General features: G+C 46.4%; 1 protein-coding gene across 1 annotated transcript in view; it reads left to right on the top strand.

Annotated features, from left to right (window-relative positions):
- LOC138976163 (uncharacterized) overlaps positions 1–26,491 on the top strand; it is a 50,710-nt gene extending 24,219 nt beyond the window's left edge. The window contains exons 11-27 of the mRNA XM_070349002.1: positions 337–498; positions 1,079–1,194; positions 2,204–2,333; positions 2,979–3,264; positions 4,235–4,423; positions 4,947–5,106; positions 5,460–5,712; positions 6,402–6,647; positions 6,974–7,129; positions 7,938–8,106; positions 17,456–17,620; positions 18,298–18,458; positions 19,298–19,479; positions 20,024–20,159; positions 22,523–22,591; positions 23,333–23,545; positions 24,044–26,491. Of these exons, the coding sequence (XP_070205103.1) occupies positions 337–498; positions 1,079–1,194; positions 2,204–2,333; positions 2,979–3,264; positions 4,235–4,423; positions 4,947–5,106; positions 5,460–5,712; positions 6,402–6,647; positions 6,974–7,129; positions 7,938–8,106; positions 17,456–17,620; positions 18,298–18,458; positions 19,298–19,479; positions 20,024–20,159; positions 22,523–22,591; positions 23,333–23,545; positions 24,044–24,082 (2,832 nt within the window). The 3' untranslated portion in view covers positions 24,083–26,491. The remainder of the gene's footprint in view (positions 1–336; positions 499–1,078; positions 1,195–2,203; positions 2,334–2,978; positions 3,265–4,234; positions 4,424–4,946; positions 5,107–5,459; positions 5,713–6,401; positions 6,648–6,973; positions 7,130–7,937; positions 8,107–17,455; positions 17,621–18,297; positions 18,459–19,297; positions 19,480–20,023; positions 20,160–22,522; positions 22,592–23,332; positions 23,546–24,043) is intronic.
- Positions 26,492–26,512: the final 21 nt, after the last annotated feature.

The following is a 26,512-nucleotide window of genomic DNA, read 5'->3' as shown; positions in this document are numbered from 1 at the left end:
GTGTATGGCACCAGTGTTTCATACAGTTAGTGTTACACACTATGTATTTGTGACGTGTACTGTGTTGCATGGGGTTTTTCAGTGTGTTGGACACACCAGCAGCGATGTATGTGTGGGACCAGTTCTTCATGTTAGTTGTTACAGTTCATGTTACACACTATGTATTTATGACACGTGTACTGTGTTGCAGGGGTTCGTCAGTGTGTCGGACACACCAGCAGTGATACACACTATGTATTTATGACACGTGTACTGTGATGCAGGGGTTTGTCAGTGTGTTGGACACACCAGCAGTGATACACACTATGTATTTATGACTCGTGTTCTGTGTTGCAGGGGTTTGTCAGTGTGCTGGACACACCAGCAGTGATGTACGTGTGGGACCAGTGCTTCATGCAGTGTTGGAAGCATAGCGTGTTGCAGAATGTCTGCCTGGCTCTGCTGGAGTTGTCCCGGCATCGCTTCATGGAAGCCCGGAACTACATTGAAATGAAAGAGGTACATACATTGTTAGAAAGGCTATTTGTATTTTTGACGGAAATATCCCATGTGACACCCATCAAGACAGCCATTGTGCTGTGAACCCCACGTTTGGCTAGTCAACTTTGCACGGACTCGCCTCAGTATCCTAACACCCCTAGTCTGCACTCATGCACATGATGAAAATCCCATGTTCACAGTGAAAGTCTCAGGACTTGGAAAACACAAACATACATTCAGAAAGAGAAGAGAGAAACAACCTGAATTTCCATGAGAGAAAGCTTGTAGGACCACATGAAATTACCAAACCTTTCCTTACCTTACCTTACCTTATCCTTACCTTGCCTGGGCTGGGCTTGGCTTACCTTACCTTACCTTATCTTACCTTACCTTAATTTACCTTACCTTGCCTTGTCTTTGCCTTGCCTTTTTCACCTAACCTTACCTTACCTCACCTTACCTTACCTTACCTTACCTTATCTTATCTGACCTCACCTTACCTCACTTTACCTTACTTTAGACCAACAGGCCATAAAGAAAACGGCAACAAAAACTGTGGAGCGTTCAGTGTTTGAATCATGTGGTGTGTGGTGTACAGGTGTTCCTGAACGAGACGTCTAAGCTGTACACGGTGGACGTCCAGATGGCCTGGATCCACGTGGAGAATGGAAAACATCTCTTGGACATTCCTTTCCTCAACAGGCAGAGGCCCAGGTAGACATTATAGTGTTCTAGATGATTGAACGTGTAGCAGAGACCTGTACGCGTACGTGTAGATATTGGGTCACACATGACTCACTTTTTTTCTCCAAATGCATGCGTTGTTTTGCTCCCACCAAGACTGCAGATCTTGGCAAACGCGTGACGTAAAAACTAGATTTGATGACGTTACCCGTACACGTGGTAAAAAGTTCCACCTCTAGATCTGTCTATTGCCACAGGGTGGGGGCTAAAACACAGTAATTCATTAGTTGGCAAACAGAGAGGACGAGGGAGTCAGAGAAGTGGATGTTGGGGATTGGTATTGCTGTGATACCTGCAATGTGAGGCCCCTCGGATGAGAGGACTCCTGCAATGAAAGGACATATTGTGTTGTCCTTTGTCTATATTCTAGACCAAAATATACCTGTTGTGTCAGGCCACCTGCAATGGAAGGTCACCTTTGGCTGGTCCTAAAGGTATCCTTTCCTTGTACTATATGGTGAAATCTTGAACACAAGTTGACAGAATCAGAAAACAACAAGGGAATGTTTGTGGAATGCTTAATCATAGACAAAGCAAAACATTCACTGGAAGTTTGACCTGTTTTTAAAATGAACGAACAAGATACCCAACAGGCAAATAAATGATAACAAAGGGTGATCACTTAACTTTGGATGTTGCTTCTTTCAAGATGATTGCTTTGAATGAAAGTGTTTTGTGTAGTTCTCATTCATTTGACAAAGGTGTGTGTGAGCATGTGTACAAGGATGCTTTTGGCTATGTCTAGTAGTCAGATTCAAAAATAATAAAATATTGATAAGCATGCTAGCAGACAGTTTCTGAAAGAAAACAAATTCAGAAGCAAGCAAGTGTAACGATAATCCTATGGAGTAAGTCAGACTCTGGAACAATTTCAGGTAGAGTTTTCATTCCCTCTGTGTGTGTATACGTGGATGTTTGTACATGTATGTTTTCTCATTTGTGCAATTTTCCAAAACATGTTTGATTTGTGCGTGCACAGCACCCCCGGGTCTCGCATGAGTGCGGCAGGTTTGTCCCACGCAGCCACCCCGGTCGCCGGTCTGCTGCAGACGTTCGGCATCAAGCGACTGCAGACCAAGGTCATCATTCCCGCTGAGATGATCCAGAGGGTACGTACAATTTTCCCATCGGTGTATGGCCAGGGTTCTGCAAGAGAAGTGAAATGACAAAATGAAATGACGATTTAATGAACAAAGGCCGTCGGCCCATTTCATGGGGAGTACAAAATGTCAAAATGAAATGACGATTTAATGAACAAAGGCCGTTGGCCCATTTTATGGGGAGTACAAAATGTCAACGAAAATGGCAAGAACAGCCGAAAACATAATTCACATTTTTCAAGGGGGAGAAAGTTTGTGTGTGTGTGTGTCTTTCTATTTGTCTTCCTGTCTGTTTGTGTGGTTGTCCGGGTTTTTCGCTGGCTGGCTGCGTTTGAGTACAGACTTTGGTTGGTTACCTTCAGTCAAATATTGAAACCCCCCTTTAAAAAAAACAGTTTAAGACTCCTCAACACCCAGTTGATCAAAGAATTCTATAGACCAGTTGGGGAGTCCTGACTTCTGGACTAATTTTCAAATTAGACTCTAAACTACATCCCTCATTTGTCCGGATCAACACTTACTCTCCAGAAATAGGATTTTCTCTAACACCTAACATCTATTGCCAAGTATTTTCATAGGTTGTTCTCTTCAGAACATGGTAAATGTCAACACAAATATTTCTGAAAATGTGAAAGTGTCATTTTATGTCAACAGGAGGCGTGGCTGACGGTGCTAGACCCAGCAGGACTTCGCCTTAACTGCAGCGTGTACTTCGGCAGCATCCAGCTCAAGAACCGCATCTCTACCAACCCCCCCACCCTGGTCTCCGCTGACCGCGACACCTACGGCAACATGGTGTACCGCTTCACCTTCAGCGGCGAGCGATACGTGTACCCCAACTTTGACCTGTCTCAGTACGACGTGGAGAGGGAGCTGGGAGCGTCGCCCTACGCCATTCTGGGGCTGGAGTACATGAGGCCTGGAACGTCAAAGTCGAAAGGTGAGTACTGTGAAACGGCTGTTTGAAGACCTCAAAAGTCTTTGTTAAAATTCTGAGACAATCAGCTCTTATATAAGAGGGAGTCAATGGGGTAATTTTACAGATGTTATGAGCAGAAAATCTGAACAGTCAAGGTCTTAAAAAGGGTGGAAGTCTTAGATGGGGGGGGGGGGGGGGGGGGGGTCTTAACACTTTCTTCCCCTGTGTATAAGTACTTTCTTTTTTACCAGAGTTGGATTTAACACTTTCTACCCCACCTATGTTGACCAAGTTTTTTTTAGTTGAGACCAGCTGTGCTGCAGCAGGTCACTCAGAATTGTAGTAACTTTGCAGAAACTGTGTATCAACACGCTGGAATGCAGGCGTTAGATCGCCGTTACAGGAAGCGACTGAAGTGACTGTGTGTACGGATATATCCGTACCTGGGAGACAATGAGTTAAAAGGGGATCCACTGTACTGTAAAGTTCCTTACAGTTACTGTGTGTGTAGGTTTGTGAAATTTTCCAATATATCTTTGTCGTATGATAACTGCTGAAAGTAAATACACCAAGTCTGTTTGTTTATACTTGTGCACATAGTTAATGCGTGTGCTCGATTTTCTTCTCGTCATGGTTCAGAGACATGTTCCAGACCAGATGATGGTCATAGGTCATTGATTCAGTAACATCTAAAGTGACCACCCATTCTGTCTGGGAGTCAGGTGTGGTTTGATGAGCCATGAGTTGTCTAAGTAATCACCACACAAGCTCTGTTTACCTGTGACCTAAGGTGAAAAAACAAGACACATTTAACTGAAATCTCAAAAGATACAGATAAATACCGAATTGTTTGTTACAAAAGAGGGATTATTGAAAGAATAAAGGCCTCAAAGAGAACAGATTCATTGATCATCAATACAACCCTTCAATTTTTATGATAAATAAGTCAAATCTGCTTTGTTTTTATCCTAGCCTATCAATGTGTGTGCAGGCATGAACCTGATTCCACTGGGCTGGTCGCGAGTGCCGCTGTTCCGTGGCGGGGGGGAGGGCTACAATGCCATCGAGTCCTTTCACTTGCTGGAGGGAGAGACATGGGTGGCTTTGCACCCTGGCGACATACCCGACAGTCTCATCTCCACGCAACCGTCCACCCCCTCTGAGACACAGACACAGGAAGGTGAGATATGCCTCTCAAGATGGTTTCTTCTTCTTCTTCTTCTTCAGCGTTCGACGATGGCTGTGTCTAGATTCTTTGGCCCGTGATGTTGACGAAGTGGGCTGTCATTTCCAGGTTCTCAAGATGGTTGTTTTCAGAGACTGATTCTGTTTCCTTGTGCAACTCTCACCTTTCTCGCACGATCTTTTTTTCCCTTGTCTTTCTGTTTTCAGCACATTTACTACATATCTAACTTTGACTTTTGTATGTCTGCGGTTGTTCATTTTCTTGTTCAAAACAGTTCTAGGGGGTTTTCTAGTACTCTTGTAACTCCTTTGCTGAAATCCTGTTTGATAAGATTATTCTTGTGTCATGAAATAGTAACTGGATTAAATGAAGAAAATCCATCGAAAGCGGCGTATGGCTGCTTAAATGGCGGGGTAAAAACGGCCATACGTGGGAGTTTTAGCCCATGAACGAAACAAACACAAAGGAAGAAAACATCAGCAATTTGCCATATTCAACAAATCGTGTACGTCAACAGATGGCTATGTGGGATACAACTCGGAGCTGGGTGCACTGGTGTTCGACCCTAGCAGAGAGCCCAGGACACCCCCTCCTCCTCCTCCCGTTGACAGGCAGGTACCCCCCATCGACACAAGGCCACAACCCACCGACAGGAAGACGCCCAAGACACCCAAAATGTGAGTTTGCAGTGTGACTTGCTTCTGTCAGTGACTGGTTAGCTCACTCGGTTCTTGCTTAGTTCTATCAAGCATTGTTTGGTATGATGTAGTGCAACACGTTTTTATTATCATTCCAGATGTTTTCTCAGAAGCAGATTGATTGTTATTTATGTTTGTGTGTGTGTGTGTGTGTGTGTGTGTGTGTGTGTGTGTGTGTGTGTGTTTTGGTGTGCAAGAGTGCGTGCAAGTGTGTGATTCTGCACATGCTGAATATAACAGTATTAAAGAAGGAAACTAGTTATCTTCGCATCAGATGTTTTTAAGGAACAGGGTTGTGATTGTAGGTGTGTTTGTTTTTAATCCTATTTCAGCCAACCAACACCAACACCAAGGCAGAGACAGCCAGAAAACTTCAACACCCCTACACCCATCACAAACCGCGGTGATCCGACTCCACATCAAAATCCGACCCCCCGCGTGACCCCCAAGGCTGACCCCAATGCCTACGTCCCACACAACCCCAAGGCTGCCAGTAAGAACCCGGCGCCTGTCTCCAGCCGGGAACCCTTTGACGTCTATGTGGATGGTGTGCGCTACATCCCCGATAATGCTTCTATTCTCAAGGTCGGTGGTAGCAATAGTGTTTGTGTGTGTGTGCAGGGTATTTCATTTCTTTATCCTCCCATTGCTTGGAAATTTGAGTTGCATTCTCCCAGTGGAAAGCTAGTAGCAACGAGATTCGCGCTTAATGTTTGTGTGTGTGTGTGTGTGTGTGTGTTTGTGTGTGTGTGTGTGTGTGTGTGTGTGTGTGTGTGTGTGTGTGTGTGTGTGTGCAGGGTATTTCATTTCTTTATCATCCCATTGCTGGGATATTTGGGTCGCTTCGTCCCAGTGGAAAGCCAGTAGCAACAAGACTCGCGCTTAGTGTTTGTCTATCTGTCCATTCTTCCGTCCGTCTGTCTGTTGCCATGTGTTGGTATTTGTACACATATGTGGTCATGTGTGAGTGTGTGTGTAGTGCAGAATCTTCTTTGTGTAAGGCCCAGTGTTTTTTATGCGCCCCAAACCATGTTATCGTATGCATAAAGAATTTCCCTGTCCCTGAAGAGTATCGACATAGTGCATTGCGGAAACAAGGTCTTACTGCTTTATCATTTCAGAAAAACAGGATGCAAGTCCGCAATGCTTGTTATTCTCTTAGGTGCCAGGAGATTGGGTCCACATAACTCTCACTAACTCTTGTTGCACATGTATTATGCATTTAGAGGGCTTACTTCCCTTTGTTTCTCAGATAATGCTGTATCGTGTTGCAGGTGACAGGCCGGGTGCTGAAGGCAGGAGAGCTTGCCACGCTGGAAGACATCCTGGCTGTGCCCATCCTGGCCAGCTCGGCCCGCTCTCCGCAGTTTGATTTCCGCATGACCATCAACGCGGCACGGCAGAAAGCCAACCCTGAAATGCTGTTGCTACTGAGGGTGTACACTGTGGATATCATCACTGAGGAGATCGTCGTCATCGGGAGTTGTCTGGTGAAAATCTTTGACACCAGTAAGAAGAAGGTGGGTTGTTGTTTTGTGTGGACGGTTGTGTTGGTTGATGTTGTTGATTCTGTTGCTGGATGCACGAATGTGTGTTCATTTTCTGTTTGGCATTCAGTCGTTAAGCTCCCTCTGGCTCTCTCTGTTGCTCATGTATTTCTCTGTCTATCTGTGTCTCTTTCTGTGTCTGTCTCTCACTCTCTCTCACAAGCACTTTCTCACACACACACACACACACACACACACACACACACACACACACACACACACACACACACACACACACACACACACACACACAGTCACTTTCCAAGAAGTGAACATTCTGCCTGTTATGTTGTCCACAGGACGGGTTGCTCAGGGTGGGCGGGCACCAGTTGCGACTGCGTAGCGGCATGCCCAACGTCAAGCAGGGCATCAACAACCTGAAACACACGGACCTGGACACCGTGCCGGCCATCCCAGGCTGCTCCGTTCTCATCCGTATCCTACCTGCCAGTCAGGTGGGTGTGCAATGACGATGATATACTTTGCAAAACGGATTTCACAATTTCAGGAGAAAGGGTCACTATATGTTAAGAATGAGAGTCCATGAGCTCATAATTGTGAATTTGCATTAGCACAGATATCTATGTTTTGGGCTTTGTGTCAAAACTGTTACATTTTCAAGCCCAAACTTTAATATATGTTGCTTGAGGGAGAACAAAAATATCACATGAATAACAACATGGCAGGCAAGTTTTCAGGCTCAGATTTTGATCAAATGGGTCAAGACTACTAAAAACTGGTCCTTCTGATAGGAGTTAAAGAACAAGACAGGCAAGCTATTGCATACATTTCATTTTGTGTATTATTAATTGTTTCAATCACTTACCTTTCTTTTTCTTTCTTTTCTATTCTTGATTTGGAAATGTTAGTGGTCTATGTTTGGGTTTTCTTCTGATATGGAAAGCTTCTTTGGGACCAGACAGGTCACAGATATAAACAAACAATAGAAACTGTCATTTCCTACAGACATCAACAAATATTCAAAATCATATAAAAAGGGAGGGAAAACCCGACAGTCCCGATGCTTTTCCATTAATTCTGTCTTACAGCTTAGTCTAAGCTATTACTGAGAGCAGCGGAAAGGAAATGTCCAGTTTAATATTGTCAAAGTTATGATTCCATGACTGGTGCCTTCAAACTACACTGGTAACAATATTGTTGATGGTCCTTTGTCAAATCACAGAGTAAAGTGAAGGTATGACTAAAGGAAAGGGATGTTTGTGCAGCTACAAGGAAATTCACCTGTATTTGCTTTTTCCACAGGATCCATTGCCACTACCTAGCTACGAATCTGGATACTATGACTCAACAGAGTGCCAGCCCACAGTGTCCGAGCGTCGGATCTTCACCAGCTATGCTGACCACATGAGATACCCTCAGACAGAGCGCGACATGATTCTGCGTCTCCAGGCTTCTGAAGGGGCTGGCACCGGTAAGCTTTGCTTCTGTCGATTTACAATAATAGTTAACTGGACTTTTCTGGTATTTTATTGGTTTGGATTTGAGAATACTGGAAAGAAATAAAGTGGTCAACCGGTCAGTCCTACTGGGTCTGACTGCATTTGACAGTTTTGGGTGCATCCCAGTCAAGGTTTTATCTATGATTGCCATCATGGAGTGACCTGTGTTTGTGGGAGCTTGCTTTCTGAGTTTTGGACGATATTGCTGGATCATGTTTTACCTTCGTTTGCTGTCATAGGTTTGTAAGCTAGCTGTATTGGCATAGAAGTTATAGCCTCGCTTTTCAAACCGGTGGACAGACCGGCAGTAGCGTAGTGGTTAGGATGTCGGCCTTCCATGTGGAAGGTTTGGGGTTCAAATCCCGACCATGCCCGGTGGAGATTTTTCTCTCAGGTCAACTTATATGCAGAACTGCTAGTGCCTTATCCTCCTTCGTGTGTACATGCAAGCACAAGACCCAGTGCGCACGGAAAAGATCCTGTAATCCAAGTCAGAGTTCGGTGGGTTAGAGAAACACAAAAATACCCAGCATACCTCCCCCGAAATCGGCGTATGCTGCCAGAATGGTGGGGTAAAAACGGTCATACACTTAAAAATCCACTCATGCAAAAACATGAGTGAGTGAACGTGGGAGTTTCAGCCCATGAACGAAGAAGAAGAAGAATCGTAGAGCAAAACATGACCTCCAAATTCCCCATTAAATTACATATTCTTACTCCGAGTCACATATTTAGCATTGACGCAGTCGATAGCTAAGGTGTCTGAAACGCTATCCCGCCTATAGTCTAAGGGAAGCAACCCAAGCTAAAAAAGTAGCAAGCTTGCTACCCTGGGTTGCCTCCCGTAGCGTATCACGCCACAGATCTCGTACCTGGTACGAGACACCCCCATTCGACTCCTTTCAGCCAGAGAGATAAGGTCGTTTTTTGCGCTATGCTCCGAGGCCGTTTCGTTTTGTCAGCCTGACACCCTCCGGCCTCGGCCTCCCGTCTTCTCCTAGCTGTTTCCAGTTGGTGAGATTGTTCCTTATTTTATTTTGACTTTGTATTGATTCTGCTGGAAATTGCTTACGTCCTCTGGACTCAGAAGTTTCTTCAGCGGTTTCTAGTTGCGTTGGTCGCCATTTTGGTGGCCATTTTTTGCTAGCACGTGGTGTTTCTACTGAGTTGGTTTTCGTCCGTGCTCGGACAGTGAGCTTACTCGGTAGGAAGTTAGTTTTAGATGCCTTGTAGGTATCTTTTTCTTGCTAGTAAATAATTTTTCTGCTGAATTTCTTGTCCGCTCTGGACTTCGATTTTACAGTAGTTGTTTTGTTGGCCTCCAGTTGGAGCCATTTTTCGCTAGCACGCTGTGTTTCTACTGAGTAGTTTTTCGTCCGTGCCCGGTCGCTTTACTATCTTGGTAGGCTGTTAGTTTTAGCTGCTTTAGCGGCTACTGCGCTAGTGCTAAGTTTATTTTCTACTAGGATTCTTCATCCGTTCTGGACTTAGAATTCTACAGTAGTTGTATTCGGCGGCCGCCTTTTGGTAGTCGTCCTTTATCCTAGCATGTTGTGCTATCGAGATGTTTACGTCCTTTCTAGGAATGTAAACTACCTTGGTAGGCTGTTATTTAGCTTCTTACGAAGCTATTATTATTTTGCTAGTTGATTATTCTGCTGATTTTTAGGTCCGTTCCGGACTCAGTTAAATTTTCAGTAGTCTTTGTTTACCTCTTGTCAGCTTACGTTTTCGGCAGCTGCACTTCCGGTTAGACTGGTATGCCTGTTTGGGTCCGTGCTCGGACTTTGAACATTTTGCCAGTAGCATGTTTTTGTAGCTACTTTTGTGGCTTGTTTGCTAGTGCTAGTTCCGGTTCTGCTGAAGCCTTCGTCCTCGAGACTTGTTACTTTTCAGTAGATTTCTTTCTCACTTCGCCGGCTGGGCGTTTAGTGAGAAAAGACGGGGGGGGGGGGGGGGGGGGGGCTTCCTCGTCTTATGCCAATAGCCCCATGGTACATGTTTCTGATCCTAAGACTAATTCGGTCTTTTCTGTGCCTTTTTCGGCGCCGGAAGAGACTCCGTCTGTCTCTCAGACGTCAGTTTCGGCCGCTTGTGCGGCCGTTTCTCCCCCTTTGTTGACACCAGAGCCTAGCGCTCTGGTGGCTAGTCTTATTGCTTCTTTGCTTACAGAGATCCGTACTTCTGGGGGCGGGCGTCCCTTGCTTGGTGGCTTCGAGGGTGACGACGGCAGCTTCGGATTCCGGACGTTTTTTACCCGGGTCCTTGTCGCTCACTTGCGTTTCCGGAGCGTCGGCCCAGTCTACTGGCGCTCGTGTTGTCTCTGGATTCCACTCGCTGGGACAAGCTTCCCTTCGTGGCCGGCCTCAGTGGCTTCCGCTTGCGGGAGTGCACCTGAGCGTGTCCCTTCGGGGACGCGGCCAGTACAAGGTATGTGCTCGCAGCAGCCGTCTTCGGCAGCTGCACTTCCGGTTCCCGGAAGTAGTGGTTCACTGGTTGCGGACAGACCATGGTCCCCTCCGGTTCGAGCTGCGCTTTACGTCAGCAGTCGCCAGCGACAGCTGCTTCCAGTTTCGGCCGGAAGTAAGAGGTTCACCGGCTAGTGCACAGGCTGCTGTCACGTCCGGTTCGAGCTTCGACTTATGTCAGCAGTCGTCCGCGACAGCTGCTTCCGGCTTCGGCCGGAAGTAAGAGGTTCACTGGCTAGTGCACAGGCTACTGTCACGTCCGGTTCGAGCTTCGACTTACGTCAGCAGTCGTCCGCGACAGCTGCTTCCGGCTCCGGCCGGAAGTAAGAGGTTCACTGGCTAGTGCACAGGCTACTGTCACGTCCGGTTCGAGCTTCGACTTACGTCAGCAGTCGTCCGCGACAGCTGCTTCCGGCTCTGGCCGGAAGTAAGAGGTTCACTGGCTAGTGCACAGGCTACTGTCACGTCCGGTTCGAGCTTCGACTTACGTCAGCAGTCGTCCGCGACAGCTGCTTCCGGCTCCGGCCGGAAGTAAGAGGTTCACTGGCTAGTGCACAGGCTACTGTCACGTCCGGTTCGAGCTTCGACTTACGTCAGCAGTCGTCCGCGACAGCTGCTTCCGGCTCCGGCCGGAAGTAAGAGGTTCACCGGCTAGTGCACAGACTACTGTCACGTCCGGTTCGAGCCTTGCCCTACGGCAGCAGTCGCCCGCGACAGCTGTTCTTCCGGTTCCGGCCGGAAGTGTAGGTTCACTGGTTAGTGCACAGGCTACTGTCACGTCCGGTTCGAGCCTTGCCTTACGTCGGCAGTCGTACGCGACAGCTGCACTTCCGGTTCACGGAAGTAGTGCCTCGTTGGAAAGCGGACAAATAATGATCCCATCCGGCTTGAGCTGCGCTATACGTAAGCAGTCGTCCGCGACAGCTTCTCTTCCGGCTCCGGCTGGAAATGTTAGTTCATCGGTGTGTGGGCAGCCCATGGCCCTTTCCGGTTTGAGCTTTGCCCTTTGCACGGCAGCCATTCCCGGCAGCTTCGCTTCCGGCCTTGGCAGGAAGGTAGGTCAAGCGGGTAGTGCACAGGTTACTGTCACTTCCGGTTCTGGCCTACGGCCTACCTTTGGGTTCCGAGCTTCAGCTCGTAGGTGGCTCAGCGCCAGCTTTGGCATAGCGCTGCTGTTGCTGCCGCACTTCCGGCTCCTCCCGGATTTTCCGGTTCAGTTCCCGCTGCTTCCGTTTGGTCGCCGGTGAATTTCGAACAAGGCTTGCCCTATGGGCATACAGGCTTCTTGCCTCTGTTGGGACAGCAGCATCCACACACTCCGGTGGTGGCCGCTAGCTCCTCTCTCCCACTTTCCTTGGTTTTTGATTCCTCTCATCCTCCTCTCAGTTAGGGAATGAGCACAATCGATTGCCAACAGGAAGGACTTCAGGTTGGCAAAGAGGAAGCAGCTACTTCTGGTTTGAAGAATCACCCTTAGTAGCTTTTCGCCTTTTTTGCCTTTTCGCCAAGCCCCCCTCTTCGACAGGGGGTTGCCTCCGGCGTCGGTTTTGTCGCTGGTTCCTCAGGGTTCAGCTTCGGAGCTGGCATCGGAATACCTTGCCGCTCCTGCGCAGGCTTCCTCCTTCGTGCCCTTAGCGGATCAGAGGAAGTTGCCTTGGCCAAGGTCGTCTCGAAGCCTCCTGTTGGCCTTTCCCCGTCCGCGTGCACCGTTTCCGGTCACGCCGGAACTTCTTTCGCTTCTTACGAAGCCGTTGAGGAAGGATTCGGTTCTGCCGTTCTATGGGCAGAATCTCCTATTCTCTGAGGAAGGGGGGCTGACAACTTTTGGAACTCAGTTCCATTTCCGAGACTCTCCTGCGGGCGCTTTCTCGCGCTCTGGCAGATTCCTTGGCGCCCTTTACCCTTAGTAAAGAGCAGGACGCGGAGGAAGTGTCTCACTCCTCTCCACACTTACAAGGGTGAACGAGGCACAGATGAGGCTGTCCTCTCTGCACTATTTCCATGCGGTCTCGTGCAGAAGGGACTTGTTTCTTGCCCACTCCCGGTTTTCTGAGGAGTCGACAAGGAACATTCTCAGATCGTCATCCTTGGTGGACGGTCTCTCTCCGGCAGCCTGGCCTCTCATGCCAGAAGCAGGGGATTGAGACCAACAGAGAACAGCGGTTCCCTTCTTTTGAGCTTCAATCCGAAAGCAGCAAAAGCAGGCCGCTCCTAAGCAGGCTATACCTAAGCGGACTCAGCCTAAGCGGCCTAAGTCCTCAGCTCAGGTGAGATTGTTTCTTTCCCAGCTGTCATAGGTACGCTGGGTTTTTGAGACAACAGCTGGCCTTAGGGCTTCGGGGTTTTAGCCTCGGCTGGAGCAACAGCCATTTCATCCGTTGGCGGTGGTGGTTGTTGCTTTCCTTGTGCTTGTGGCTTCGGGCTTCGACATTCTTTCTTTTTCCCAGCGTATGGGTGCTGAGAGGTCGATTTCCGTTTAAAGGGGGGTTTCTGCCTTTGGGCTTCCCCGTTTTCTCTTTGCCACGAGCTTCTGGACTTGGTCCAGGTTTGTCTTTCGCCGAGTCTGACTTTGTCTTTCTCTAGCGATCAGACGCGTTCTGGTGTTTCGTCCAAACTTAAGGTTCACTTGAGTTGGCCTCGGAAGTAACATTCAGATTTTCCTGAGGGTGCATTGTCTGGGCAATGCATGTTTGAGAAGTCATTCTTGGCTTGTCACTTTTTCTCAGGTTTTTTGGCTACTCCTCCCCTTTTTGGGCAGAGGTCTAGCTAATGTTCCAGTTTTCTCGGTGCTGGCCTCTAGGCCAGCATCTTTTTCGGCGGCCGAAACTTTTGGTTTCTTATTGTGCCTGTGTACTTTGGGTACTTTGGTGCAAGGGCCGGCCTACGGGCAGCAAGGCTCTCGGCCTTAGCCTGTGTTATAGTCTCCTGCCTGTCGTGTTGCGACTTTGGCAATTTGGTTCTTGTGACTGCGGATTTCGTCTCTTCCTCTGCTCCATCATGCTTGCAGGATGTGAGTTGGGACGATTTCTGCTGGGTTGGGCTTCCGGCCTGGTCACCCCTTTTTCACTTGCAACTATGACTATTACTTTTTTCTCCTGAGAACTCTGGTCTCGGGAGTCTGACGGCTGGTTCGCTTCACGGTTTTCCGTCTTTCTTACCAGCCTCGTTCTTTCTGTTTCGGGTTTTTTGATTCATTTTCAATTACCTACAAGCAGTCTGCTCTGCGAACACGCTGGCTTTTGTCATTTTGTTTCCGGTCTCCGGTCACATTAGGATTTGGCCACTGCGGGTCCGCATTTCCGGTGCTTACACACTACCTTAGGTTGCTTCGTCCTCTTTTTTTACCCCTCTCTCTGCTTTCGCAGGGATGGGCAGGGGACGACTGGTGACCGTCTTCCTTGAGTTTTGCTCATTGAGTTGGACTCTGGTACTTGGTACTCAGGCGTCTCTCTCTTTCCAGTTTGGAGTTTGGTCACTCTTCTGGAGCTGACTGTTCTCTCAAGGGCCTTTTGGGCCTCACTCCATCCCAAAGTTTTCTTACTTTGGCATGTTTGCCTTATGGTCTCCGTGAGGGTCGGTCCTTTTCAGGGCTTAGCCGGCAACCTTACGCACGGATCTTTTCCAGGCCATTAGCATTTCCTTCCAATTTAAGGGGGGGGGCAGCTTGTCCTTCCCTCTACTTGGTCGGGTTTATCCAAGACTGGGGTCCTTTTCCGGACTGTTTTACGGTTCAGAAGATTGGAAGAAGTGCTGGGCACAGCTTACTGGCTCTCTGATGTTGTCTTTCGCATTTCTTGCCTGAGAGACATCTCGGCTGTCAATCAGGGTGGTTCTCGGTCCGTTTCTGTCCTTTGGCAGTGGGCCAGTTCCTGGCAAGGGTTTAGAGTGAGTCAGTGGTTTCTTTCTCACGGGATCCTTTCCTGACTTTTGGCAGTGGGCCAGTTTCTTGGCAAGGGATTTTCTTTCCCTCCGCCTTGTCATAGCTTTATGCTATCTTTCCCTCGGCTCGGCCCGAGCTCTTTTCCAGGGCCTGGGCCTCCTCCTTGGCCTTTTTGGCCTATGAGGTTTGGATGATGTCCTGCGCACAGCTTCTGGCGCTAGGATTTTGTCTTATCAGGTTCTGCAGACATTGCTGCCCTCTGTCAGGATGGGTCTCGGCCCATTCCTTCCTTGGCGGCAGCTGGTTTTTGTCTCTCCAGAACTTTAGAGTGAGTTTGAACTTTTTGATCTTACCCACCACCTTGTTGGAGTTATCTGCTAAATATAGCTATCGCCCAATCAGCCTCACCAGCTGTGTTGTGAAGACCCTGGAGAGAATTGTGAACGAGCGCCTCAGGTGGTACCTGGAATCCAGGAACCTCCTCGCCCCTGAGCAAGCTGGATTCCGACAGTTCCGCAGCACTGAAGATCAGGTCACTTACCTGGCGCAAGAAGTTGAAGATGCCTTTCAGGAACAGAAGCTGGTCTTCGTCACCTGGATAGATCTTCAGAAGGCCTTTGACAAGGTCTGGAAAGATGGACTCCTTGTAAAACTGCTGAGGAAAGGCGTGTCCAGCAACATGTACCAGTGGATTCGCTCTTACCTCTATAACCGCAAAAGCAAGAAGTTCCTCCTTCGTCATGGCGTCCCTCAGGGCGGAGTCCTCTCCCCCACACTCTTCCTTCTCTTCATCGACGATCTGGTGTCTGAGATGCCCAAGGGGATCAAAGCTGCTCTCTACGCAGACGACCTTGTGATCTGGTGCAAGGAGGAGCACGCAAGTACTGCCACCTACAGAATGCAGCAAGCGGCAGATAGGCTGAACGCATGGGCAGAAGATTGGTGCGTCTCCATCAACAAGGAGAAATCCTCCACCACCCTATTCACACTGTCGCCAAAGCAGAAAGCCGGAACCATTAGGCTTGGTGGAACTCCTCTGAGAGAGGATGAAGAAGCAACGTACCTTGGTGTCACCTTTGACAGGCGGCAGACCTGGAAACCACACATTGCACAGGCAGAGACGAAGGCCCGGCGCAAGCTAGCCATACTCAGGAAGCTGGCAGGTACCACCTGGGGAGCGAACGAGAAGATACTGAAGACAGTATACCAGGGAACAATCAGACCCCACCTCGAGTACGGCTCCACAGCGTGGTCAACCTCAGCCAAGACAAACCTGCAGACCCTTGACCGTGTGCAAAACCAGGCCCTCCGACTCATCACTGGTGCAATGAAATCCACGCCCATCAAGGAAATGGAGAAGCTTACCACCATCCAACCCCTCTGTCAGAGAAGAGAAGCCAAGACTATGGTACAGGCCGAGAAGCTCAAGTGCCTACCCGACCACCCCATGAAGCACAGACTGAGCAACCTCACCAAGAACCGGCTTAAACGGAGCAGTTTTGTACACGAGAGCAAGAAACTTTCTCGACAGTACAGGGAAGTCCTTCCACAGAACACTCTACCTCTGACTCAAGAAGAAGAGGAAACCCCCAAGGCAACAGAGAAACCAGGCATCCAGATCTGCACAAGTGTTCCACATGTTACCTCAGGAGAAGATCAGAATGACACAGCTCGACAGGCACTCACCTTAGCCCTGATCGACGAACAGTACCCAAAAGAGGCGTGGATCCATGTATACACCGATGGATCAGCAACTAACGCCGTGCTCAATGGAGGTGCAGGCATTCTCATCCAGTTCCCTGGGGGACATACAGCTACATCCAGCGTTGCCACTGGCAAACACTGCACAAACTATAAAGCAGAAGCAGAAGCTCTCATGCAGGCCGCCTCCTTCGTTCAGGACTCCGCAGACCCTTGCTACCAAGTTGTCTTCCTCTCAGACGCCCTTTCAGTCCTTCAGGCCCTAGAGAACGACAAACTCCCACAGCTGGCCAAAGCATTACAGATGGTCAGACAAACCAGAAGAGTTGTCCTCCAGTGGATACCAGCACACTGTGGGATACCAGGAAATGAAAGGGCAGATGAGCTGGCAAAAGAAGGAGCCGTGGAAGACCAACCTGAAAACAGTGTCAGCTTTAGTGAGCAGAAGACAATCATCAAGGCATTGATGAGGCCAAGGACAAACAGAGATGACTACCACACAATGTCCAGAGAGCAGCAAGTCAACCTCATCAGGCTGCGTACTGGCCACAACAGGCTCAATGCTCACATGAACCGAAAGTTCAAGCTGGCGCCATCACCAACCTGTGCCTGCGGTCAAGAGGACCAAACAGCGGAACACATCTTACAGCGATGTCCCTTACTAGATGAGGAACGAAAAGAAGTGTGGCCGTCACCAACTCCCTTGCAGACCAAACTATACGGCAGTCGACAGGAGTTGGAGAAAACGACAACATTTATCACCAGTGCTGGACTGATTGTGTAACCTCTGCGAACGCCAAGAAGAAGAAGAAGATCTGCTAAATATGTGACTCGGAGTAAGAATATGTAATTTAATCGAAAATTTTTAATTAAATTTTCATTTGATTAATATACTTACCCGAGTCACATAGGTAATTCCCTCCCACCTTCCCCGCTTTTAGTTTCTTTGTATTCTAGAAGTCGAATGAGGGTGTCTCGTACCAGGTACGAGATCTGTGGCGTGATACGCTACGGGAGGCAACCCAGGGTAGCAAGCTTGCTACTTTTTTAGCTTGGGTTGCTTCCCTTAGACTATAGGCGGGATAGCGTTTCAGACACCTTAGCTATCGACTGCGTCAATGCTAAATATGTGACTCGGGTAAGTATATTAATCAAATGAAAATTTAATTAAAAATTTTCGAATAACAGCCATGGCAAAATAACATTGTGTTGGTAAGTATAAATAAATAAGAAAATTATTATAAATTTTCATGGTTTTTGTGACTGCAACAGGGGGAGGAGACGCTGAGTTGCTGGAGTGGCTGCAGCACAGACTGGACATCAAGGCCCGCCTGGCACCGTCCACAGCTGCCAACAACCTCAACCTTGTCCGCTGTGTGCGCTACCGCCTCAAGGTCGGCCTGCAGGTCAAGGTCAACAGGAGCTTCAACCTGCCAGGTGGGTGGGATGGTTCTTCTGAAACAAAAAAGAATATCAGGTTCGGTGGCAATAGGTGTGCAGAGGACAAAAGGTCACCCCTTATTTGGTATAGCGGGCAAAAACAACAACAGGTGCTTGATCTATTTATGTGTTCCTGTATTTGTCAGCAAGTTTATTTCTTCATTCATACCTCAATGAGAATTATGTATAGGTCCAAATGTCCTGCTTTGTTAGCTTGGTAGGAAATTTGATGGTCAGAAGACCTTCTACATGTCAAAACTATCAGACCGTCGAGCGGCCAGGGGTCAGACCAATGCATCAATTAAAAAAAGTAAGTGAAGCTTTTGAGGATGAAATGTATTTATTCATTTCAACGCTTCTTGTTATTTCAGGTGCCAGGAGTCTGGCTCCCCATAATTCTCACTGTTGTTTTCTGTAGCGCTTGTTTCCCTTTGTTTCTGAAAACTTAAAACTTCTAGCAGAATTGTTGATTCCCCAAACTGATTAGATACTTTTTAACTTGCATTAAAGAGTTTGTTGCTGCCCTACATACCACCTGGCATAGCGGGAAGTAAAAAAAAAGATTTTTACAAAATTTAAAAGAGAGTTTGTGCACAAGTTTTTGTCCAGCTTAGCACATGTTTATTGTAAAGTTATTGCCACTAAACAATTCCTTTTGTTTTCTCCTCGAACAGACGGGAGGTACGTGATGTGCGTGGCACAGGTGTCGCCAGGCAGCCAGGTGGTCGGCATGGAAGCCACCGGGGAGGGTCACGGGGGCAACTTCCCTGTCTTCTTCACCAGGCTCAGTAGTGACAGTCTGCTGAAAGCACCCTTCTTTGAGGGAGGGCCAGAGGTGGGTGTGAGTGGGGGTGTGTGTGTGTCTGTGTGTGTGAGTGTGTGTGTGGTGTGGTGTGTGTGTGTCTGCGTGGTGTGGTGTGGTGTGTGTGTGTGTCTGGCTGTGTGTGTGTGTCAGTCTCTGTGTGTGCGAGTGTGGTGTGTGTGTCTGTCTGTCTGTCTGTCTGTCTGCGCGCGTGTGTGTGTGAGTGTGTGTCAAAACGGATGAATTCTGGAAATAACTGTTGGGTTTGTATGAGTTGTGGAAGAGTGAATACTCTTGCTTTTAGTGAGTCAAACTCTCCCCATGTGACATTATAGGCCAGCCACTAGTGAGGGGTGTCAGAGAAACACGTGGACAAGGAGCGTGTGTTAAAGCTTGCCTCACTAAAAGCAAGAGTATTCACTCTTTCACAACGCATACGAACCTGACTAGAGTTATCTCTGGAGTTGGTCTATTGTTCTTCAGGCTTGGTCAATCTAGTTGAACTAGTGATGTTGGTCTTGTTAGTTATTTTAAGGACAGACCACATTGCACCAAGGATTTTTTTAGGTAGCATGCCAACTCCAAGGAGAGCAGGATCCTCCATCCTTCCCCTCCTACTGTGGCACCCATAACTGTGTTCAATCAATCAATCAAAGTTCATTTGATTGATTGATTGAAACTAAGCAAGATTATTGGACACATGTGAATGTTTCGCCTCTAGAACTTGCAGTCAAAACTTGTTGCTGAGTGGTGCCATCTGGTTGCAAATTATTGCAGAATTTGTGTAAAATGAGCTCTTTATTTTATTTTATTTTTAAAGACGTGATGCATGTTCCCACACACATTTCTTGCATGTAACATTCTTCTTGCAGGAGATGCATCCTTACTACGACGACAACAGTGTGCTGATCGTGCGACTGCTGGCTTTCTCTGCGGCCTACCACCCCACCAGCGACAACAAGGTGGCCGGCTCTCTGATGACCGCTGACGGGGGGCCGATGGACGTCACCTTTGACAACGTAGTGGGCTGGACAGTGCTGCCACTCTTTGAAGGGTCAGTTACAGTGCTACGCTTTGAGTTCATCCTTGTGTGTGTGTATGTGTGTGTGTCCACTCTTTGAAGGGTCAGTTACAGTTCTACGCTTTGGGTTCATCTGCGTATTTGTGTGTGTGTGTGTGTGTGTGCTTGCGCGTGCGTGTTTGTGTTTGTGTGCATACACTTATTGATGTGCATGTGCTGAATGTCTCTATGCATGGTGAGTGTGACTTTTTTCTTTTTCGTTTTGTCAAGTGGTTTGCTTGTTTCTCAGATACTTTCAAAACTTAGTTGGTAAAAACAAAAAAAATCTATATATTCTTATGCTTGAACATAGAGAAAATAATAAACTGATCACTTATAAACTTAGTAAAGATTTGTCTTCAGTGGTCTCAAAGACTGTAATTGCTTACCTCTTGAAATATTATATCATTATATTATTTTTATAGACCGTAACAAGGACTGCAGTTTGCAAAAGCATTTGATGTTTGCAGGCACTCATTGATAGTGGGTGTTGACTGTAACAAGAACTGCAGTTAACAATAGCACTTGATGTTAACAGGAACTCGGTGCTAGCGGGAACCCACCACGTGCCCATCTTGAAGGGAGACGTCACCTCGGACCTGGTGGAAGAGATGCGCAGAGCCACACCCCAAGACGTTCTGGGTAGCAGGAACTGGGGCCAGAATAGCAAACATGTGCGTGCAGTCACTTTGCTAACTCTTTTCTTTTAGGATGATACATATGCTTGACTGAAGAGTTATAGACATAGAAGACTTTATTATCTTAACAGAGATATTTGTGTGTGGTGTGTATATGACAACAGACAAACATGACATAGAACACATGAAACATTTAGATACAGTAAACATATTAAATATGAATAATTCCTTAAACATGACTGCAAACTCACGGTGAAAATCATATCAATTCACAATTCATATTCATTAATCTCCCAACACTCTCTCTCTCTCTCTCTCTCTCTCTCTCTCTCTCTCTCTCTCTCTCTCTCTCTCTCTCTCTCTCTCTCGTCCCCCTCTCTCTCTCTCTCCTCTCTCTCTCTCTCTCTCTCTCTCTCTCTCTGTCACTCTCTCTCTCTCTCTCTCTCTCTCTCTCTCTCTCTCTCTGTCACTCTCTCTCTCTCTCTCTGTCTCTCTCTCTCTGTCTCTCTCTCTCTCTCTGTCTCTCTCTCTTTCTTTTCTCTCTCTCTCTGTCTCTCTCTCTTTTCTCTCTCTCTCTCTCTCTCTCTCTCTCTCTCTCTCTCCCCCTCCCTTTTTCTCTCTCTCTCTCTCTCTCTCTCTCTCTCTGCAAATCTTAATCCTTGTTAAATAAACAGACCTGTTTACCAGTACGATTTGGGCGTATTTTGTACGCCAAATTATTATCGGTACGCAAATACGCGACACACGCACAAAATACGCCAAAGAAAAAGTCTAGAATACGTTTTCCGGTGTTGGTGTGCTGATTACGGGATGGTACAACCGATACCGGTCTCGGTCGAAGGGAGATAACCATGACAGCGAGTCTTCAGCTGTGGAAACCTTGTTCAGTTGTTGGCACGTGCGATCGTCTGGACAATCGTGGCAAAATGAAGCAGAAAAATGTGCCAGTTTCGGATGACTACCAAATCTAAACAGCAGAAGCAGCAGATTTTCTTGGAGAAATATAAGAAAGAGCCAGGAATTGTGGAGTCTACTATCGGAAAAAGTCATGCACACTGCAAGTATTGTAAATCAGATTTCTCCGTTGCCCATGCTGGGAAATATTACATCGAACGACACTGCAGTTCCAAAACTCACCTGGACAAGGTTGCTGCAAAGAAATCGGCTGAAAGCTGCCAAGGAATTATGAAGTTCATTCCCGCAAAGCAAATTCTGCCAGAAGAAAAGGCTGTAGTCCTGAAGCAATGTTTTCTGAGATGATTGTAAAAATGAACTTGCCACTGTCAACCTCAGATGTTATTTCACGAACTTCATCATTTCATTATCAATCTGTTTGGAAGACACTGTTTATAATGCTATAAACTGACAGGTAAATAAAATTGTTTTATCCCTGTTGAAGGAGTTAAATTCTGAAGGTGTTCACAAGACATGCACCCACGCGTACATTTTCCCTAGCCCATATGGCTTTGCTTGTAAAGTACACTAACTTTTTGAAAAATACACTCAACTTTTTGGGAAAGTACTCTTGCCTCGGGTTTAGGGTAAACAGGTCTGAATAAAGTTCAATTCAATTCAATTCTCTCTCTCTCTCTCTCTCTCTCTCTCTCTCTCTCTCTCTCTCTCTCTCTCTCTCTCTCTCTCTCTCTCTCTCTCTCTCTCTCTCTCTCTCTCTCTCTCTCTCTCTCTCTCTCCCTTTTCATTCTCTCTCTCTCTTTTTCTCTCTCTCTCTCTCTCTCTCTCTCTCTCTCTCTCTCTCTCTCTCTCTCTCTCTCTCTCCCCTTCTTTCTCTCTCTCTCCCGCTCTCTCCCTCTCTCTCTCTTTTCCCATCACATTCGCTTCACAGCCTAATAAAGCGCACGAATACAATGTGGATAAAACTATTTCATAAGAGGGAACACAATCTATAACAGTATCACATAATGTGTTTAGATGTTGGTGCAATGTTACAATTTGCTTTTGCCTAACAACAACAACAAAAGAGGTGAAGGAAGGGAAGTAATACAGAAGAACAATTTAATTTAATGTTTATCATAATGTTGGGGGGTTGCACTTTAGTGACAGTAATTGCACACACACACACACACAAAAACACACACACACACACACACACACACACACACACAAAAACACACACACACACACACAAACAAAAACACACATTCACACACACACACACATACACACACACACACACACACACACAGTAAAAAAATCATAAACAAATTTGCTGATGATTCTTCTTCTTCTTCTGTGTTCGTGGGCTGAAACTCCCACGTACACTCGTGTTTTTTGCACGAGTGGAATTTTACGTGTATGACCGTTTTTTACCCCGCCATTTAGGCAGCCATACGCCGTTTTCGGAGGAATTTGCTGATGATGATGTCTGTTGTTCCTTCCAGGTGGCTGCAAGTCTGGCAGTCACCCTCTGGGATGCGCACTATGACTACAACGAGCTTCCTGATGTGCCTGTAAGTACTTATCTGTTGTTTGTTTCAATTCAAATGTAGTAGCACATGTAATAATGACCGTGTTCCGTGATTTATTCCTCACCATGGTACTTTGTACATTCTTGAAATAGTTGGAGGAAAAGTTTCATTGTCTATATTACCTTTGCACCATTCTGCAGTTGAAAACTTTACTGAAATATTTATTGTGAATTGTTCACTTTTGACACACCTGGAGTTTGAATTTGTGTCAGACGTTTTGGAAGCCAGAATGTTAACATCTACAGTTTGAGAAAGGCACTACAATGTGTATAGAATGAAAGTCCATGCGCTCATAATTGCGAATTTGCATAAGTACAGACATCTATCTTTTGGGATTTGTGTCAGAACTGTTACATTTTGAAGCCCAAACTTTGATATATGTGACCTTCCACCACAGAATGAGTCGGATGTCACCTTGCGGAGGTTCTGCGCTAGGCCTAATATACGTCCGGGGGGTGTCAGGTATCAGTGTGAGAATCACCATAGTCACAAGCTTATAACTCAAAAAGTGTTCGCTCTTTTCTAAAACGGTTTTCACAACTGAATAGAGCATACAAAACTCTTAAAGAAAATGTAAAAATATAAAAATCATGCATAGGTGACATGCGACTCATTCTGTGGTGGAGGGTCACATATGTTGCTTGAGGGGGGGGAAAAACACATCAGGTGAATAAGGTACAACATTATGAGGAACTTCATAATGATCTTACTTTTTGTCGGCAGATGCACACCTTCATGGAAGATGCCCTCGGTGATTCACAGGCCTGTCAGGCAGCTCGAGCAGCAACAGCCAAGGCCACAGGCACCAAGGTCAGTGACCTTGTGCTGAACGGCCTTCCCGACAAGGTCAAGAAACAAGGGGTCAAGGGTGCGGTGTACCAAAAGGAGCAAGGTTTCTTCGACAATGTTGCCAGCCGTACCTTCCACACTCTTGGGGTGAGTGGTGCTGTTTTACTGGATTGACTGTGTCAGTCTTTACTGTGTGTGTGTTGTGCTACGCCTGCCATTTGGACAAAGGAAGAAAAAAAATAAGACTATGCAGTGGGAAACATTGTTGAGGCCTTAGTTGTGGATGCAGTGATGATTTTTGTTGGTACTGTTGATTGTGGTTGTGTTCCTGTCTGTTTGTCTGGAAAATGTCCTGTCTGTCTGCCTGCCTGTCTGCCTGCCTGCCTGCCTGCCTGCCTGCCTGCCTGCCTGCCTGCCTGCCTGCCTGCCTGCCTGCAGGGGTTGTGACATTTTGTTAAAGTAACAAGAATGTTGGTTTTTGAGTGCATTTTGAATACAAAAGAAACACCTGTTTTATTTTCCAATCTAGCAGGAAATACTTACTGGTTTCAACATCATCTTTTTCTCCTCGAACATTTTTTTATTTGTAAAAAGCTTGCTTCCGTAGTCTCTGTATAATTAACTTATGACTGTGTTTTGTTTCAGGAGCGGGCAGTGTCTGAGAGAGTCATTCTTCCCTTGTAGGAGGATCTTCAGCTTTCCAGAATATGCTGAACGGCCTTACTGCCACTTGCATCACTAAAATGTTCCTGGCATGCAAGCTCGAAGACTGGATCACAACAGAAGCCAAACCTTGTGTGCTGCTTTTGTGGAGAAAAAAACCATCAACTGACTTTTGCAATGTTTTGCTTTGGCGACATGTATTTGCTGTACCAAAGTGGCATGAACTGGGATCATTTTAATACTGCTCCCCCGAAAGCAGCATATGGCGGGCTAAAAACGGACATACAGGTAAAAGCCGTGGGAGTTGCAGCCCATGAATGAACAAACAAACAATTTTAATACTGTTGCAAAAAAAACCCACAAAAAGCAGAATTTTGTATTTAAATGGATGGTGTTTTTGTCAAGAGTTAAGTCCTCTTTTGTAAAATGCATAAGCTGTTTACTTTTTCCTCTTTCTTCCTTTCCTATACATGCAAACACTTGCATGTAAATGAGTTTGAAAGCTATTATCCATGCAAGTTTATGTAACTGGCTTATTCCAGGCGTCAATAACCTCTGATCCCTTGCATTAGAAGACTTACTCTGCATTTCACAGGAATATGTCTCATATTGCAGAATTCTGGCCGACACTGTTTACAAATGCATCAACAGTGTCTACTATTCTTCACCCTCTGTCTCTTCCCGCTTCTCGGTGCAAGCTTGTCAGTTTGTTCATCAGGTCGTTGTTCTCATTTCATTTTTTTCATTTTTCATTTAATTTCATTTCATTTTCATTACTTTATTGTCCCATCGCTGGGAAATTCGGGTCGCTTCCTCCCAGTGGAAAGCTAGCAGCAACGGAGTCGCGCTACCCAGGTGTCTGCGTGTTTAGGTGTATTCAGCCACCTGCACTTATGGCAGAATGACCAAGGTCTTTTACGTGCCATTGTGATGACACGGGGGTGGGACATGGCTTCCGTCTCTGGGTCTGCACATAAAGTTGACCCGTGTCCGTCCCGGCCCGAATTCGAACCTGCGACCTTTCGATCACAAGTCCAGTGCTCTACCAACTGAGCTACCGGGCCCCTCTTATGTAAGAGCTGACCAAATGGATCTGGGGTGGGTTTTTTTTTCAGACGTTAAGTGCGCAATCCACAGGCTTTTTAGCCTAAATGCTTGCTGCTATATTTTAAGTTCGGATGTCATTTTTGAATGTAGGATGTTTTATGATGATAAAAATAAAATCATTTGTTAATGACTGCACATTATTTTGTTGTACACAAAATTGATTGATTGTTTGTTAACTTCAAAATGAGAGCAAACATGATTAGGCATTTTCCAGTTACGTAACGATCAAAATTTGATTGCTTTACTGTATTGGGGTTTTGTGTGGTGTTTTTAAAAGTCATTGTTTGCAGAACGTTTTTGTTTTATATCTAAATGATTCTAAAAGGTTTAACTGTACTGTATACCTTCTCATTGCTGTTAGTCTTTTTATGGGAATGAGCAATCTGGTCACTAAGCATTCCTGTAAAAAGCTGCCCTTAGCAACGAATGCATAACTTTGTTTCCTCGTTCCCAGGAACACAAACGTTACATACTGAACAGCTGCTGATTGTGTTCAAACACACGTCAATCCCTTTCATCTCAGTGTTTTAGTTGCTGCATAGGTTTCAGGAACTGACCGGCAGAATGGGATATTGTGTGTATTACAGTCAAGCCTGTCTGGAATGACCATACAAGGGACTGACCAAAACAGGTTATTATAGTCCCCCCGCGGGTTAGGGGGAAGGATTTACCCCTCCCTGGTCCCCCCGCGGGTTAGGGGGAAGAATTTACCCGATGCTCCCCAGCATGTTGTAAGAGGCGACTAACGGATTCTGTTTCTCCTTTTACCCTTGTTAAGTGTTTCTTGTATAGAATATAGTCAGTTTTTGTAAAGATTTTAGTCAAGCAGTATGTAAGAAATGTTGTCCTTTGTATTGGAAACTTGCATTCTCCCAGTAAGATAATACATTGTACTACGTTGCAGGCCCCTGGAGCAAATTTTTGATTGGTGCTTTTGTGAAAAAGAAACAATTAACAAGTGGATCTATCCCGTCTCCCCCCTTTCCCCGTCGCGATATAACCTTCGTGGTTGAAAACGACGTTAAATACCAAATAAAGAAAGAAAGAAAGATGTTATTGAGAGGTGGTTGATTTGAAAGGTGGTCGCCAGGGCAGGTTCCACTGTAACGGACAAGAGTGATATTGCCTTCTGGCACACAATGCTAGTTCAACTGCAGGGTGGATGAGTGACCTCTATGTTAACGTACATTCCATGTCGCACCTCATGATTGACTCCCATGACTGTTGCGTTTGAAGGATGTTTATCATACGCGATTTCATTGTTGTTCCTGTGAGTTGAAAGTCATGAAAAGCTCGACGATAAAAACATGGAGTCTCTTCTTATGTTTATGATGGTGGTTTACT

The sequence above is a fragment of the Littorina saxatilis genome, linkage group LG9, assembly GCF_037325665.1.
Source record: "Littorina saxatilis isolate snail1 linkage group LG9, US_GU_Lsax_2.0, whole genome shotgun sequence".
In the NCBI taxonomy this organism is placed as follows: Eukaryota; Metazoa; Mollusca; class Gastropoda; order Littorinimorpha; family Littorinidae; genus Littorina; species Littorina saxatilis.
This window is presented reverse-complemented; position numbering and strand designations above follow the sequence as displayed.